This window comes from Bufo bufo, chromosome 5 (assembly GCF_905171765.1).
Source record: "Bufo bufo chromosome 5, aBufBuf1.1, whole genome shotgun sequence".
NCBI classification, from domain to species: Eukaryota; Metazoa; Chordata; class Amphibia; order Anura; family Bufonidae; genus Bufo; species Bufo bufo.
The window spans coordinates 471941792-471956293 of record NC_053393.1 but is presented as its reverse complement, the minus strand read 5'-3'; the positions used below and the strand labels follow the sequence as shown (position 1 = coordinate 471956293).

The 14502-nt window shown below is 49.2% G+C and overlaps 1 protein-coding gene across 1 annotated transcript in view; it reads left to right on the top strand.

The window, feature by feature from the left end:
• The window catches only part of XYLB (xylulokinase), a 298115-nt gene that overhangs the window by 24073 nt on the left and 259540 nt on the right, over positions 1-14502 (top strand). The window contains exon 3 of the mRNA XM_040434104.1: positions 37-106. Coding sequence (XP_040290038.1) covers positions 37-106 — 70 coding nt within the window. The remainder of the gene's footprint in view (positions 1-36; positions 107-14502) is intronic.

The following is a 14502-nucleotide window of genomic DNA, read 5'->3' as shown; positions in this document are numbered from 1 at the left end:
CAGCTATAGACCTAAATGGATATCTTATTTTTGCAGAACACAAGGTGGTGTTTATGTCCATGGTGATAAGCTGACAGTAACATCTCCAGTTTTAATGTGGCTTAAGGTAATGCATATTTTTAATATCCATTTAAAATTACAAATAATGAAGTATACATTTAAAAATATATTTGTATTGATGGACTTCTTTGTTAATGATGACAGGTAGAGAGAAGATTGGCTCTGTAGTCAGAAGATATAAAAATGCATTGTAAAATATATTTTGTGCTATCTAGAAACCATTAAAGGGGTTTCCAAGCATCTGATAGTGATAACATATCATTATAGGCTATTATTATCCAATTGGTGAGGGTCTGACAGCATCGTTCAAAGTGTAGTGGCTGTGCTGGGGTACTGCAGCTCATCTTGCATTGAACTGAATTGAACATTGAACAGTAACCCAACATGACCACTACACTTTGCACAGAGTTGTGCTTCCTGGTCCATTCACAGTGAACATTCCAGTGCCGGATGCTGCATGGAACAGCTGATCATTGTGTCAGGCCCTCACCTAATGTAAATTTTTATTTTTTGTATCATGTAAATCATGTAAAATTTTATTTTTTGTCACAAGTTAGTTGAATATGAGACTTTGTAAGAGAAAAAAAAAAAAAAAAAAAACATTTTCCGCTACCTCTAGCCAAAAAAAAAAATATTCTAGGAACTCGCCATGCCCCTCACGGAATATCTTGGGTGTCTTCTTTCCAAAATGGGGTCACTTGTGGGGTATTTATATTGCCTGGTATTTTAGGGGCCCTAAAGCGTGAGAAGTAGTTTGGAATCCAAATGCGTAACAAATGCCCTGTGAAATCCTAAAGGTACTCATTGGAATTTGGGCCCCTTTGTGCACCCAGGCTGCAAAAAAGTATCACACATGTGGTATCGCCGTACTCAGGAGGAGTAGGGCAATGTGTTTTGGGGTGTATTTTTACATATAACCATACTGTGTGTGAGAAATATCTCTGTAAATGACAACTTTAAAAAATTTTTTATACAAAGTTGTCAATTTACAGAGATATTTCTCTCACCCAGCATGGGTATATGTAAAAATACACCCCAAAACACATTGCCCTACTTCTCCTGAGTACGGCGATACCACATGTGTGACACTTTTTTGCAGCCTAAGTGCGTAAAGGGGCTGAAAGTCCAACGAGTACCTTTTAGGCTTTACAGGGTTGCTCACAATTTAGCCCCGCCCAAAATGCCAGAACAGTAAACACACCCCACAAATGACCCCATTTCAGAAAGTAGACACCCCATGGTATTCACTGAGGGGCATAGTGAGTCCGTGGGAGATTTTTTTTTTTTTTGCCAGAAGTTAGCAGAAATGGAAGCTTTATTATTTATTTTTACTCACCATGAACTCACCATGCCCCTCCGCGAATACTTTGGGGTGTCTTCTTTCTAAAATGGGGTCATTTGCGGGGTATTTATACTATCCTGGCATTCTAGCACCTCAAGAAACATGACAGGTGCTCAGAAAGTCAGAGCTGCTTCAAAATGCGGAAATTCACATTTTTGTACCATAGTTTGTAAATGCTATAACTTTTGCGCAAACCAATAAATATACACTTATTGGATTTTTTTTTATCAAAGACAATAATATTTTATTATGTAGCACAATAAATTCTGACACAAACTTGTATAGAAATGTAATTATATTTGAACAATTTAACCAGAGAAAGTTAAAAATGCATTTTTTTGGAGAAAATTGCGGCCTATTTTGATTAATATCGGAAAAACAAAAATCTTGGCAGCAATCAAATACCACCAAAAGAAAGCTGTATTTGTGAGAAGAAAAGGAGGTAAAATTCATTTGGGTGGTAAGTTGTATGACCGAGCAATAAACCGTGAAAGTAGTGTAGTGCAGAATTGTAAAACGTGGTCTGGTCATTAAGGGGGTTTAAGCTAGGGGGGCTGAGATGGTTAAAAGCAGAATAATAAAATTTTTTCTAATTTTCTGTAAATTTTAGATTTTTGTTATAAATAAAAGTTGAAAATTTTGACTCATATTGACTTGTATAGCTAATGTTAAAGAGCATCCATGCAAAACTGATGACAGCACTAGGTGAGCGTTGGGGAGAGCAGGACAAACATCTTTTGAAGAGCTTTTATAATCTTGAGTAGTGTGAATATGGGCTTTCAGGCTCTGTTCACATAACATTTGGAGATGTTTGTCAGAAAGACTCCCTCCAGCACCTGGAAGCTTTCCCGTCATTTGATAATGTCTACAAAAAAAAAACTATCCATTTCTTGTTCATTCCTGTGATTCCAGCACCACCCACTACTGTCATTCCTGCTCTGGTAGTCCCTGGTGGGCCTGTAGCATTGACATCACGTACATCATTTATTGTGATCACATTGTGAGATGGGGAAACAGCTATCATTGTAGAACACGTTTTTTGCGAATTAAAGTAAATGTTCTGGACTGACGTTATGCTGTTTGGCCACAAGATGTCGTAGTTTCCCAGGCACAGCTACTGACTAGATATACATATTTCTATTCTCATGAGAGGTGGAGTTGCCAGGCTGAAGGAGAAAGAGGAAGTCGCCATTTTGAGAGGACACAGAGAGGAGTGAATCCAGTCACATTCAAGCATGAGATCAACATTTTGCGACCACAGCTACAGTCAAGTTAAGCTGACCGCTGTTCAGGACCCGGATTCTGCCCAGGGGACAGATGACTTCTGCCAGGAGTTCTGATGAGAGCTGAGGAACATACTACTTGCTCTGCTTTACCGCATGTTTGTTGAATAGACTGCTTGTTCAGTTTGGAGTCATCAGCGGAGAGAGAGCAGACCCGGGTCGGTAAGATCGTGCATGCACCTCATTGTAATATTGGTGCCTAGAGACTAGACCAGGCCTGTAGTTAGCTAGTTAGGGCCTCTGTTTCGTGTGTCAGGCCAAAAAGTGTTTCTACGGTTCACAAAAGGACTTCATAATAAAAAGAGACATTGCACAGTTGAGAACTGATAGAGATCTCACCGGCTCAATCCAGCTCAGTATGTTGCGCAGGATCAGTTACGGGAGGGGGAATATTGTAGTTCATAAGATTGTGAACTTTCGTGTTGCACTGCAGGCCAGCCAGTATCATACACCCACCTAATCGTTCATGGCATTTCTAGGGTAATAACAGGTACGGTGTTGCCATTTTATTTGTGCCCGCCAGTAGGCAAACTGTGCAATTCTTTCTGGTAGCCTTTGTAGGGTCTCAGCCTGCGGGCTGAGTGTATGTAAATCCATTTTATGTTTCCAGAGGTTGGAGTTTGCATTCAGTGTCATATTGTAGTAAAAAGCCTGTTTTGCAAAAGCTTGTGTCAGAGTTGCTTTTCTCGTTCGTGACTTCGCTGTATCCTGGGGAGCCCACCCCGGTACACGTCTTAGGGTACTTTCACACTTGCGGCAGAGGATTCCGGCAGGCAGTTCCGTCGCCGGAACTGCCTGCCAGATCTGGCAATCCTAGAGCAAACGGATGGCATTTGTCAGACGGATCCGGATCTGTCTGACAAATGCATTGAAATACCAGATCCGTCTCTCCGGTGTCATCCGGAAAAACGGATCCGGTATTTATTTTTTTGCATTTTCAAAGGTCTGCACATGAGCAGACCGGAAAACCGGATCCGTAACACTTAATGCCGCATCCGGCACACATTTAAATGGAAATTAATGCCAGATCCGGCATTCTGGCAAGTGTTTAGGAATTTTGGCCAGAGATAAAACTGTAGCATGCTGCGGTATTTTCTCCGGCCAAAAAACGTAAGAGGGACTGAACTGATGCATCCTAAATATGCATATTGAACGGAATGCTCTCCATTCAGAATGCATTAAGATAAAACTGATCAGTTTTTGTCCGGTATTTAGCTCCTTTGACGGAACTCAACACCGTAAAAGAAAAAGACTAGTGTGAAAGTACCCTTACTTGGCGTAGTCGGCAGGATAAAGCGACCGTTATGGACGGGAATGCGGCGAGAGAACCTTTGCCGGCGCCAATGGCACCAGTACAGGACCCAGCTCAGGGTACACCAGTGCAAGGCCAGCTTGCCTCCGCCATGCCTGCCCCAGTAGGGTACATTCCTGTGGGGGCGCTGTTGCATCATCTGCCAAAATTTGACGGTGAAAAACATGACGTTGCAGGGCTGGACTGAAAGGGTGCGAAGTGCGGTTAGAATGTGTAACCTGACCCTCGAACTGCAGGCAGAGGTTGCATTGGGGGCTCTAGAGGGTGATGTCAGACGGACAGTGATGGTAAGGCCCGAATCCGAGAGAGAGACCCTAGAGAAAATATTCTTCCTGCTTGAGAGAGCCCAAGAGGGGCGTGCTAAAGTAGTGCAGTTGCGGAGCCACTTCTTCAACTGACCACAGCAAGAGGGCGAGACCCTGATGCAGTACTCCAATGCCCAACAGGAGACCCTAAATGAAATACAGCGGTGAGACCCAGAGGCCATGGGAGTCTTCTGGGAGGTGGACCGGTTACTGAGAGACCAGTTCTTAGTACGGCTCCCCAACAAGTTCTTACAGGACAAATAGCAAGAGATGACCCGGACGATAGCCGACATGACATTCTACAGCATCTACCTAGCTGCTGCGGAGAGAGAGGAAGAGCACATGCCTGTGGAGGCGAGAGTAGTGAGCAGCATCTATGTTACAGGGGACTGGTCGGGGTCTGAAGACTCAGAGTCCTTAAAGGATGGGGTCCAGGCCCTGCAGACAGAATTGATAGAACTTCGGCTGGAAGTGTCCCAGATGAAAGTAGAATTTCCCCAGCCTCCTGGAATGACCTCAGCACCCCGCGCCACTCTACCCAGGAAAAGTCAGGTGCGGGGATACATCAAAAGAGGGCCCCTCTGCTGGGCTTGTCGACAGTACGGCCATATGGCCAGAGAGTGCCCCGAACAGATAAAGTCCGAGCCAACGTTAAACTTCCGACCGCCACAGTAGCTGTGCATCCTGCTGCAGTACACCAGAAGCTAAGCCCTATGCGTGAGGAACACGCCTTGTATGCCAGCAGCCCCGTTATGGAAGCCGAGTTGGAAGGCCAGAAAGTACGCTGCCTAGTTGATACAGGATCGGAGTGCACCCTTATGCCTCTGGAGTTCTTCGAAAGACACTTTGGACATATGATGGAGCCGGAAGATGGGAGCGTCATCAGGCTGACTGCTGCCAATAACAGAGAGATGGACGTCCGAGGGATAGTCTGGATGTGGGTCCGACTGTTTGGGCAAGACATGGGCAAGAAGGGGGTCGTGCAGGTGGATAATTCGACCCGGAAAGGAATGTACGTGGCACTAGGTATGAATGTGCTGAGAGACCTAGACCATCAACTCTATGCCAAAGAAGGGCCGAAGCATTGGCAATGGGCCACCACACATCGGCCAACCCAAAAGGTTCTACAGCAGATGGTGAGGAGCAGTAGTCTGTTAAAGAGCAACCTGTCCGGTTGGCCCATTGGACATGTAAAGTGCCGCGGAGGACCCCGGTGAAGATCCCACCTTGGCAAGAACAAATATGGACGCAGCCAGTGGGGGCTGGAAGACAGCTGAATGGACCGGAGGTTCTGATCGAGCCTGCTTACCAAAAGGAAACGCAGACTCGCCCACTGGTAGCCCGGGCCCTCGCTATTGTGAAGGATGGATGTGTGCCTGTATGCTGCCTCTACGTTGAAGACTGTGAGTTAACCGTTCCTGGGAATACCTTGCTGGCCAAAGTTTATATGTCCAAAGGGGACATCCTTCAACGAAAGGGCTTCATGCTACAGCCAGATAGGAGATCAGCCTGGACCTATGGTGTAGAGGTTCATCAAAGGGAGACCCCAACAGCGGAGTGGAACTGTCGAGTGATCATGGCCCGGATGGGGGTGGACTGCAATGCCCTGACTCCAGGACAATAGGAGTTGCTGGAAGACATCCATTGGGAATTTAAGGAGGCGTTCTCAAGACATGATAAGGACTTTGGGTGTGCTTCCGCCATCAAACACAAAATCCCCACCAGCGATGCTGTGCCAATCAGGGAACGTTACCGACAAATCCCGCCTAGAATGTACCAGGAGGTGAAAGACATGGTGGCCAGCATGTTAAAGAATCAGGTGATCCAGAGAGTCAAAGTCCTTGGGCTGCTCCAGTAGTCTTGGTGCGGAATAAAGACGGGAGTCTCCGGTTCTGCTTGGATTATCGGAAGCTGAATGCCTAGTGTGGCAAAACCAACCTCGCCACTGGGTTTTGGAGAGGACTGGCTGCTGGCCTCTTGCCCCTGGATTATGGGCCATATACTAACTTTTAAACCCCTGAACCTATTCAAGTGAATTTTGGATAGGTCCCAAAGTTATACTGTTTAAATTGATGTTAGATATATGTATGGCCAATGTAAACTCACAAAGTTGTAACAATTTATAATAAGTGTAACTTGTCAGCTTGGGAGGAAATGCTGGGTGTGTTTCTATTGTGCCATTGTCCCATTGTGTGTTTAAAGGGTGATGTCTGTCCTATTGTCTGCACATGTGTATTGGTGACTTCTCTTTGTCTTGAGAGATAATTGGATTGCTCCTCAGGTTGTCTCCGGGACAGAGAGGAGGGAACCATGATGCATTGTGGGGATATGTTGTATCTGTCCTATGTCACAGTCTTCATTCTGGTCCTCTGGGGGCGTGAACGATTGGTTGCTGTAGTTACATTGTATGTGTTGTAAATTACTGATTGGTTGTATTTCAAACCCCTGTGGGCAGTACTATGTTTGTGGTTTATGAATAAAAGAGGCTGTACTTGAAGTACAGTCAGACCACTGCTTGACCCTCAACACGGAGCCTTGTGTTCGTTATTGGGGGGATTCACTGTATGCTGTTAGAAGACCGATTGCCAGAAGTGTAAGCTGATCCCTGTTCGTCTGCTAGCAGCTATTCGTGAGGTTCCAGTTTGGAGTGCTACTTTGTATCCAGTTCGGGACATTGGTGTTCTGCAGTAGCTGTGCCTGTCTCTCAGAAAGGGGCTTATCGCCTAAACGGATTTTAACCCCTTGTCTGCTGAAACGGTTCGTTACATTGGTGGCAAGCAGCGGGATCGTTCCCACAGCCCAGAATGACAGCTGCAAAGAAACATCATTCCCTGGAATTACAATTTGAGGGCAACGCATGTCCCAGTACAGCGACCCTGACAGCACCAGAATGGAAACAGCAGTGGAGTACGATGAGGGTGTCATGGATGACCGAGATGCAGTCCGCAAAGGCATCTGGTACCAGGTACTGGGTATTGTGGAGTATATGCAGGACGAGAGACTCCCCACGGAAGACCAGCGGTTGCAGAAGCGAGTAGCCCTGCGGATGCCCTTCCTGGGAGAGCAGCCCCGGGAGGAATGGGTAAAGGAATTGGAACTCCTAGCATGGCGGGAGCTGTGGCTGGAAGATGCCTACCAGGCGCTCTGGTGGTATGGGGCACAGTACCTACCCAGGACAGCTGAGCATGACAAGCCGGAGGGAGAGGAGTTTGATGGTCCTGGCTTGTTATGGGAGACTTTTTCAGAGCTGGAGTTTGGGAGCCCTACACAAGCCCGGTTCCATGATCTCTTGGAATGGAGGGAGAGCAGGTATGACTGGGACGACACTCATGAGATTGAGCAGGACCTGGTCCACCTGGTGACCCGGGAGATGGAGCTGGAACAGGGCTACCAGCAGCTGTTCCACGCCAGTGAGAAGGCTCAGCAGGACAGTAAGGTGACAAACCCAGTCTCCATTTCCCAGCGGCAGTGTGAAGTGCAGGGAGAGGAGAGCAGCGTCCTCCCTCCTCAGTGGCAGGCTGAGTTACAGGGGGCAGAGGTAGTTGTTCCTGCCCCCCAGCAGCAGCATGATTTTTTGGGAATTGGGAGCCCAGTCTCCATTCCCCAGCGGCAGGCGGAGTTACAGGGGGCAGAGACAGTCGGTCCTGTCCCCCAGCGGCAGAGTGTCCAGCAGGGAATAGAGAGCCCAGTCTCCTTTCCCCAGCAGCAGGACACTGTATTGGGAGCGGAGAAGGTTGGTCGCCCTCCCCAGCGGCTGGAAGTATGTATGGGAGAGGAGCTCGTTACCCCCTCTCCCCAGCGGCAGCTTAACGCACCAGGGGGAGACAGTAAGCCCCACAACAGTGCAGATGGGACCGTGGTCTCTGCACTTACAGCACAGGGGGTAGAGACAGTCGGTCTCCCCCTCCAACAACCAGGCTCCAACCAGGCTTCTTCCGTGGTAGCGCTGGCACCAGGGCAGAGTACCGCTGATCCCTGCCCACAAAGCAACCTCCACTCCAAGCCAGGGAGCAACACAGAGACCGGGAGTACCAGCTTCCAACATAACCTTGGTGGACTCACTGGACAGAGACAGGCTACTAAATTCAACAGGTCCAGTATTGGGTTGTGGGTCGGCTGCCAGACTAACTCAGGTACCGACCGGCGTGAGGTCAGGTATCTGGTTAGTCTTCCCTGGGAAGGGGGAGATGTGTGGCAAAACCAACCTCGCCACTGGGTTTTGGAGAGGACTGGCTGCTGGCTTCTTGCCCCTGGATTATGGGCCATATACTAACTTTTAAACCCCTGAACCTATTCAAGTGAATTTTGGATAGGTCCCAAAGTTATACTGTTTAAATTGATGTTAGATATATGTATGGCCAATGTAAACTCACAAAGTTGTAACAATTTATAATAAGTGTAACTTGTCAGCTTGGGAGGAAATGCTGGGTGTGTTTCTATTGTGCCATTGTCCCATTGTGTGTTTAAAGGGTGATGTCTGTCCTATTGTCTGCACATGTGTATTGGTGACTTCTCTTTGTCTTGAGAGATAATTGGATTGCTCCTCAGGTTGTCTCCGGGACAGAGAGGAGGGAACCATGATGCATTGTGGGGATATGTTGTATCTGTCCTATGTCACAGTCTTCATTCTGGTCCTCTGGGGGCGTGAACGATTGGTTGCTGTAGTTACATTGTATGTGTTGTAAATTACTGATTGGTTGTATTTCAAACCCCTGTGGGCAGTACTATGTTTGTGGTTTATGAATAAAAGAGGCTGTACTTGAAGTACAGTCAGACCACTGCTTGACCCTCAACACGGAGCCTTGTCTCGTTATTGGGGGTATTCACTGTATGCTGTTAGAAGACCGATTGCCAGAAGTGTAAGCTGATCCCTGTTCGTCTGCTAGCAGCTATTCGTGAGGTTCCAGTTTGGAGTGCTACTTTGTATCCAGTTCGGGACATTGGTGTTCTGCAGTAGCTGTGCCTGTCTCTCAGAAAGGGGCTTATCGCCCAAACGGATTTTAACCCCTTGTCTGCTGAAACGGTCCGTTACACCTAGACTGTCCAGGATGCCTACCCCCTTCTCCGAATTGAGGAGTCATTGTCCGCCCTGAGTCATGCGAAGTTCTTCTCGACTCTTGATCTGGCCAATGGGTATTGGCAGGTACCAGTGGCCAAGAAGGAAAAAGTGAAGACGGCCTTCATCCTACCTATGGGACTCTACGAGTTCAACCGGATGCCATTCGGTCGTTCCAATGCCCCGGGAACATTCCAGCGGTTGATGGATCACTGTCTGGGAGATCTGAAATTCGAGTCAGTATTAATCTACCTGAACAACATAATAGTGTTTGGGGCCTCCTTCGAGGATAACCTCCAAAAGCTGCGACAGGTCCTAATGCAGCTGCGAGACCACAGGCTCAAGATCAAGCCCAAGAAGTGCCAACTGTTTTAACAGCATATAGAGTATTTGGGACATTTGGTCACCCAGGAGGGGGTAAAGCAAGGTAGAGGGTGTCCAAAAGTGGCCCCAGCCGAGTACACTACGAGATGTGCGGGCGTTTGTGGGACTGGCCGGCTACTACAGGAGGTTTATACCCAAATTCGCTCATGTGGTGGGCCCGTTAAATGAGTTATTAAATGGCACTGTGGGGGGCCCGAAGAATCATCCCATCGAGTGGGGACCCCGGCAACTAGAAGCCTTCAAAGCAGCAAAGGAGGCGCTGACCAGTGCTCTGATTCTGGCTTATGCGCGATTCAACACCCCATTTCTGCTGTGCACTGACTGACTGAAGTCTGCATGGTTTGGTGGCCGTATTATCCCAAGTCCAGGATGGACGTGAGAGTCATTGCCTATGGCAGCCAGTCTCTGAGGGAGTCAGAGTGCAACCCTGACAACTATAGCTCCTTTAAACTAGAACTACTGGCACTGGTGTGGGCCATGACCGAAGGTTCGCGGAGTACCTGACAGGTGCAGAGGTGACTGTGATGACGGACAACAACCCGTTGGCACATCTGGAGTATACTGTGGCGAAACCAACCTCGCCACTGGGTTTTGGAGAGGCCTGTTTACCAGCCTCTTGCCTCAGGATTATGGCCCATACTAACTTTAAAAGAGAAGACAGACACAGCTTAAATCTGTCTTTGGAATTGTATTTTGTTATGTGAGGGTACCCAGATAGCTAATTTTATTGTATTCGTGTATTCTGAGTGCCATTCACCTAATGATATGCACTCAGACTTGAGCTATCTGGGGCTATGTTAAATGTCTGTGTTTGCTGTGGGGGTGTGACATTGGGTGTTTGGGTGGTGATTTCTGTCCTGTTGTCTTCACATGTGTATTGGCGATTTCCCTTTGTCCTGAGAGATAATTGAATTGCTCCTCGGGTGTCTCCAGGGCAGAGAGGAGGAAACCATGATGCATTGTGGGGATGTGTTGTGTCTGTGTATCCTGAGTGAAACGTATCTGTCCTGTGTCACAGTCTTCCTTCTGGTCCCCTAGGGGCGTGTCCACCAGATGGGGACCTGCATAAATACGGGCGGGTAGCCCTCAATAAAGGGTTCCTGTTTTATACCTTCATGAAGTCTTGGCTCATGTTTGGGGGATGGAATAACTACACTCTTGGGGATTGCTATATCACAATACTCCCCTGAGTATAAGCTCTTTTAAGAGCTTGCTCCTGGTTCCTGTCTCTGGATTTAGGAGAGGTTCACCCACTGGAGCCTTGTCGTAGGTCCAGGGTGGGTAGGAGACGGCGAGACCTCCACCAAGCTTCGACGGTTCGTGGGGTCTGCAGTGCTGACGGTGTCAAGTGGAGTGCTTGGAGTCCTCTGGAAGCACTAGGAGCAACTATCGACGGAGGTACCCGGTCGAGGTGCTAGGAGATCCGTTACATTGGTGGCAGCAGTGGGATGGCGTCCTAGTGCGAGGAGAAGCAGCTCAGAGACACTGGTAACGTGTGAAGTTACAAATTGAGGGCAACCGTAGCACTCGTGCAGCGCCCCTGGGAGCAGAGGTATCCAGCGACTTGGAGCAGACAAGTATGGAAGGCTCTGAAGATGACTGGCTGGCCGAGGTGAGGCAGCGAGTGGCCCAGTATGGAGATAATGTGTCCATGGATATATACCAGGCCATCTGGAACCAGGTCACAGCCAAGCGACACGCAAGGATGGAACGAGAATTCCGACTGGCGAAAGAGAGAGAAATTGCCCAGCGGAAGGAGTGTTACAGCAGCCGAGCAGAGGCTGCATCCGAGGAGGTTAGCAGTCTCCCCCTGAGGCGGCCAGAGGAACCCGAAGTAGGGGTCCTCATAGACTGGTCCTGTGAGGAACCACAACAGGCAGGTGGAGACGGGACCGAGGTCTCTCCACCGGGATGCTGGGCAGCTGGCCCAGACCGTCAACAGCAGCCGGAGTAGCCAGGTGTGGACGCAGGTGGTCCTTACTCGCAATTGTTGAGGGACCTCACAGACTGGTCCTGGGAGGACCCACAGATGGCAGGTGGAGATGGGACCGAGGTCTCTCTACCAGTCCTACAGGGATGCTGGACTGTCGGTCCAGATCCCCAGCCATCTCCGCAGGGATACCAGGAGGAGGAGGTAAGCGAGCCCTCCCCTTCCCAGCTACTTCCCAACCAAGTTCTGGGGGCAGGGGATGAGCCTGCGATACCCACTGATATCTCTCCCCACCCACAGGGGGACAGCACCCCTAAATCCGATGGTGCAGATGGGACCACGGTCTCTGCACCAGGCCTACCGGGATGCTGGACGGCCGGTTCAGATCCCCCACCAACCCTGCAGGAATGCCAGGAGGAGGAGGTAAGCAATTCCTCCTCTCCACAACCGATCTGCAACAAGGTCCTGGGGATAGGATTCCCTGACCACATCCCAGCGGAAGAGCTGGCATCTGGGCAGAGCGCAGTCAGCCTCTGCCCTCCCCTATCCTCTTCTCCAGAGCCAGACTTCCCACAGGCTACCCCAGCGGAAGAGCTGGCATCTGGGCAGAGCGCAGTTGGCCTCTGCCCTCCTCTATCCTCTTCTCTAGAGGCTGACTTTCCACAGGCTACCCCAGCGGAAGCGCTGGTATCTGGGCAGAGCGCAGTCGGCCTCTGCCCTCCCCTATCCTCTTCTCCAGAGCCAGACTTCCCACAGGCTACCCCAGCGGAAGAGCTGGCATCTGGGCAGAGCGCAGTCGGCCTCTGCCCACCAAGTACCTACAGCTCCAAGCTAGAGAGCAACAAGGAAGCAAGGAGTAGCAGATGCCCCCTCAACAGCTGGGGACATACAGAACAGAGCCAGGCCCCAAAATTCAACAGGTCCAGTATTGGTTTGTGGGTGGACTGCCAGACTAACTCAGATACCGACCGACATGAGGTCAGGTATTTGGTTAGTCTTCCCTGGGAGGGGGAGATGTGTGGCGAAACCAACCTCGCCACTGGGTTTTGGAGAGGCCTGTTTACCAGCCTCTTGCCTCAGGATTATGGCCCATACTAACTTTAAAGGAGAATACAGACACAGCTTAAATCTGTCTTTGGAATGATATTTTGTTATGTGAGGGTACTCAGATAGCTAATTTTATTGTATTCGTGTATTCTGAGTGCCATTCACCTAATGATATGCACTCAGACTTGAGCTATCTGGGGCTATGTTAAATGTCTGTGTTTGCTGTGGGGGTGTGACATTGGGTGTTTGGGTGGTGATTTCTGTCCTGTTGTCTTCACATGTGTATTGGCGATTTCCCTTTGTCCTGAGAGATAATTGAATTGCTCCTCGGGTGTCTCCAGGGCAGAGAGGAGGAAACCATGATGCATTGTGGGGATGTGTTGTGTCTGTGTATCCTGAGTGCTACGTATCTGTCCTGTGTCACAGTCTTCCTTCTGGTCCCCTAGGGGCGTGTCCACCAGATGGGGACCTGCATAAATACGGGCGGGTAGCCCTCAATAAAGTGTTCCTGTTTTATACCTTCATGAAGTCTTGGCTCATGTTTGGGGGATGGAATAACTACACTCTTGGGGATTGCTATATCACAATACTCCCCTGAGTATAAGCTCTTGTAAGAGCTTGCTCCTGGTTCCTGTCTCTGGATTTAGGAGAGGTTCACCCACTGGAGCCTGGAGCCTTGTCGTAGGTCCAGGGTGGGTAGGAGACGGCGAGACCTCCACCAAGCTTCGACGGTTCGTGGGGTCTGCAGTGCTGACGGTGTCAAGTGGAGTGCTTGGAGTCCTCTGGAAGCACTAGGAGCAACTATCGACGGAGGTACCCGGTTGGGGTGCTAGGAGATCCATTACATATACCAAGCTTGGTGCGCTCAGAGGTGTTTGGCTCGCCTTTCGAAGTACCAATATCGCATCAAGTTCTGGTTCGGTAGGGAGAACGGCAATGCCGATGCACTCTCCCATGTCCCTGTAGGGTTGTCGGCTCAGAGTGCCAATGAAGAACTAGAGGACGCTGAAACTCCTGACCTTGGTCGATTTACCTATGTTCCAGGACGTGGAACATTCAAGTGGGATAGCGTCCGGGATGTCCATGGTGTTGGGAAAGAAATTGGCTGATTGGGAGAGAGTCCAGAATAGCTGTCCGGACCTGTGGAAAGTGAAAGAATGGGTCCGGACCAAGAACTGGCCTCGGTCAGCAAAGCGGGCCCGTCTGACTACAGAGGGCCAAAAGTTGTTGAGGCAGTGGGATAAGCTGACTGTTACCCAGGGCCTCCTGTGTCAGACCATATACTTGCAATCAGATTTTCAGTAATGGCGACAGATTGTCATCCTCATGTCATTGGAACCGGAGACTGCCCGGGAATCCCATGAGAGGGGTGACAATTTTGGAAACGATAAACCATTTAAGTGTCTCCAACGGCTGGTATACTGTCCAGATTTGGTGGCCGAGGCATGTCTGTGTCGGCCCTGCAGGCTGATTAAGAGTACCGAACAGCGAGCACCTGTCCAGGCCATCTGGACCTCAGCACCCTTAGAGCTCCTTATGATTGATTTATGTTCAGATTGGGTACTCTACCTTGGGACACTCATACTGTTTAGTCATGATAGACCATTTTATAAAGTATGCGGTGGCTGTGCCCACCAGAGACCAGACCAGAGTCAGCCACTGAGGCAGTCTGCAAACACTTTTTATACAGGTGTTCGGGTGTCCACGAAGGATGCATTCGGACCAGCGAGCACGTTTTCAGGGTACTATCATGAATGAGCTGTACCAGCTGTATGGGATCAAA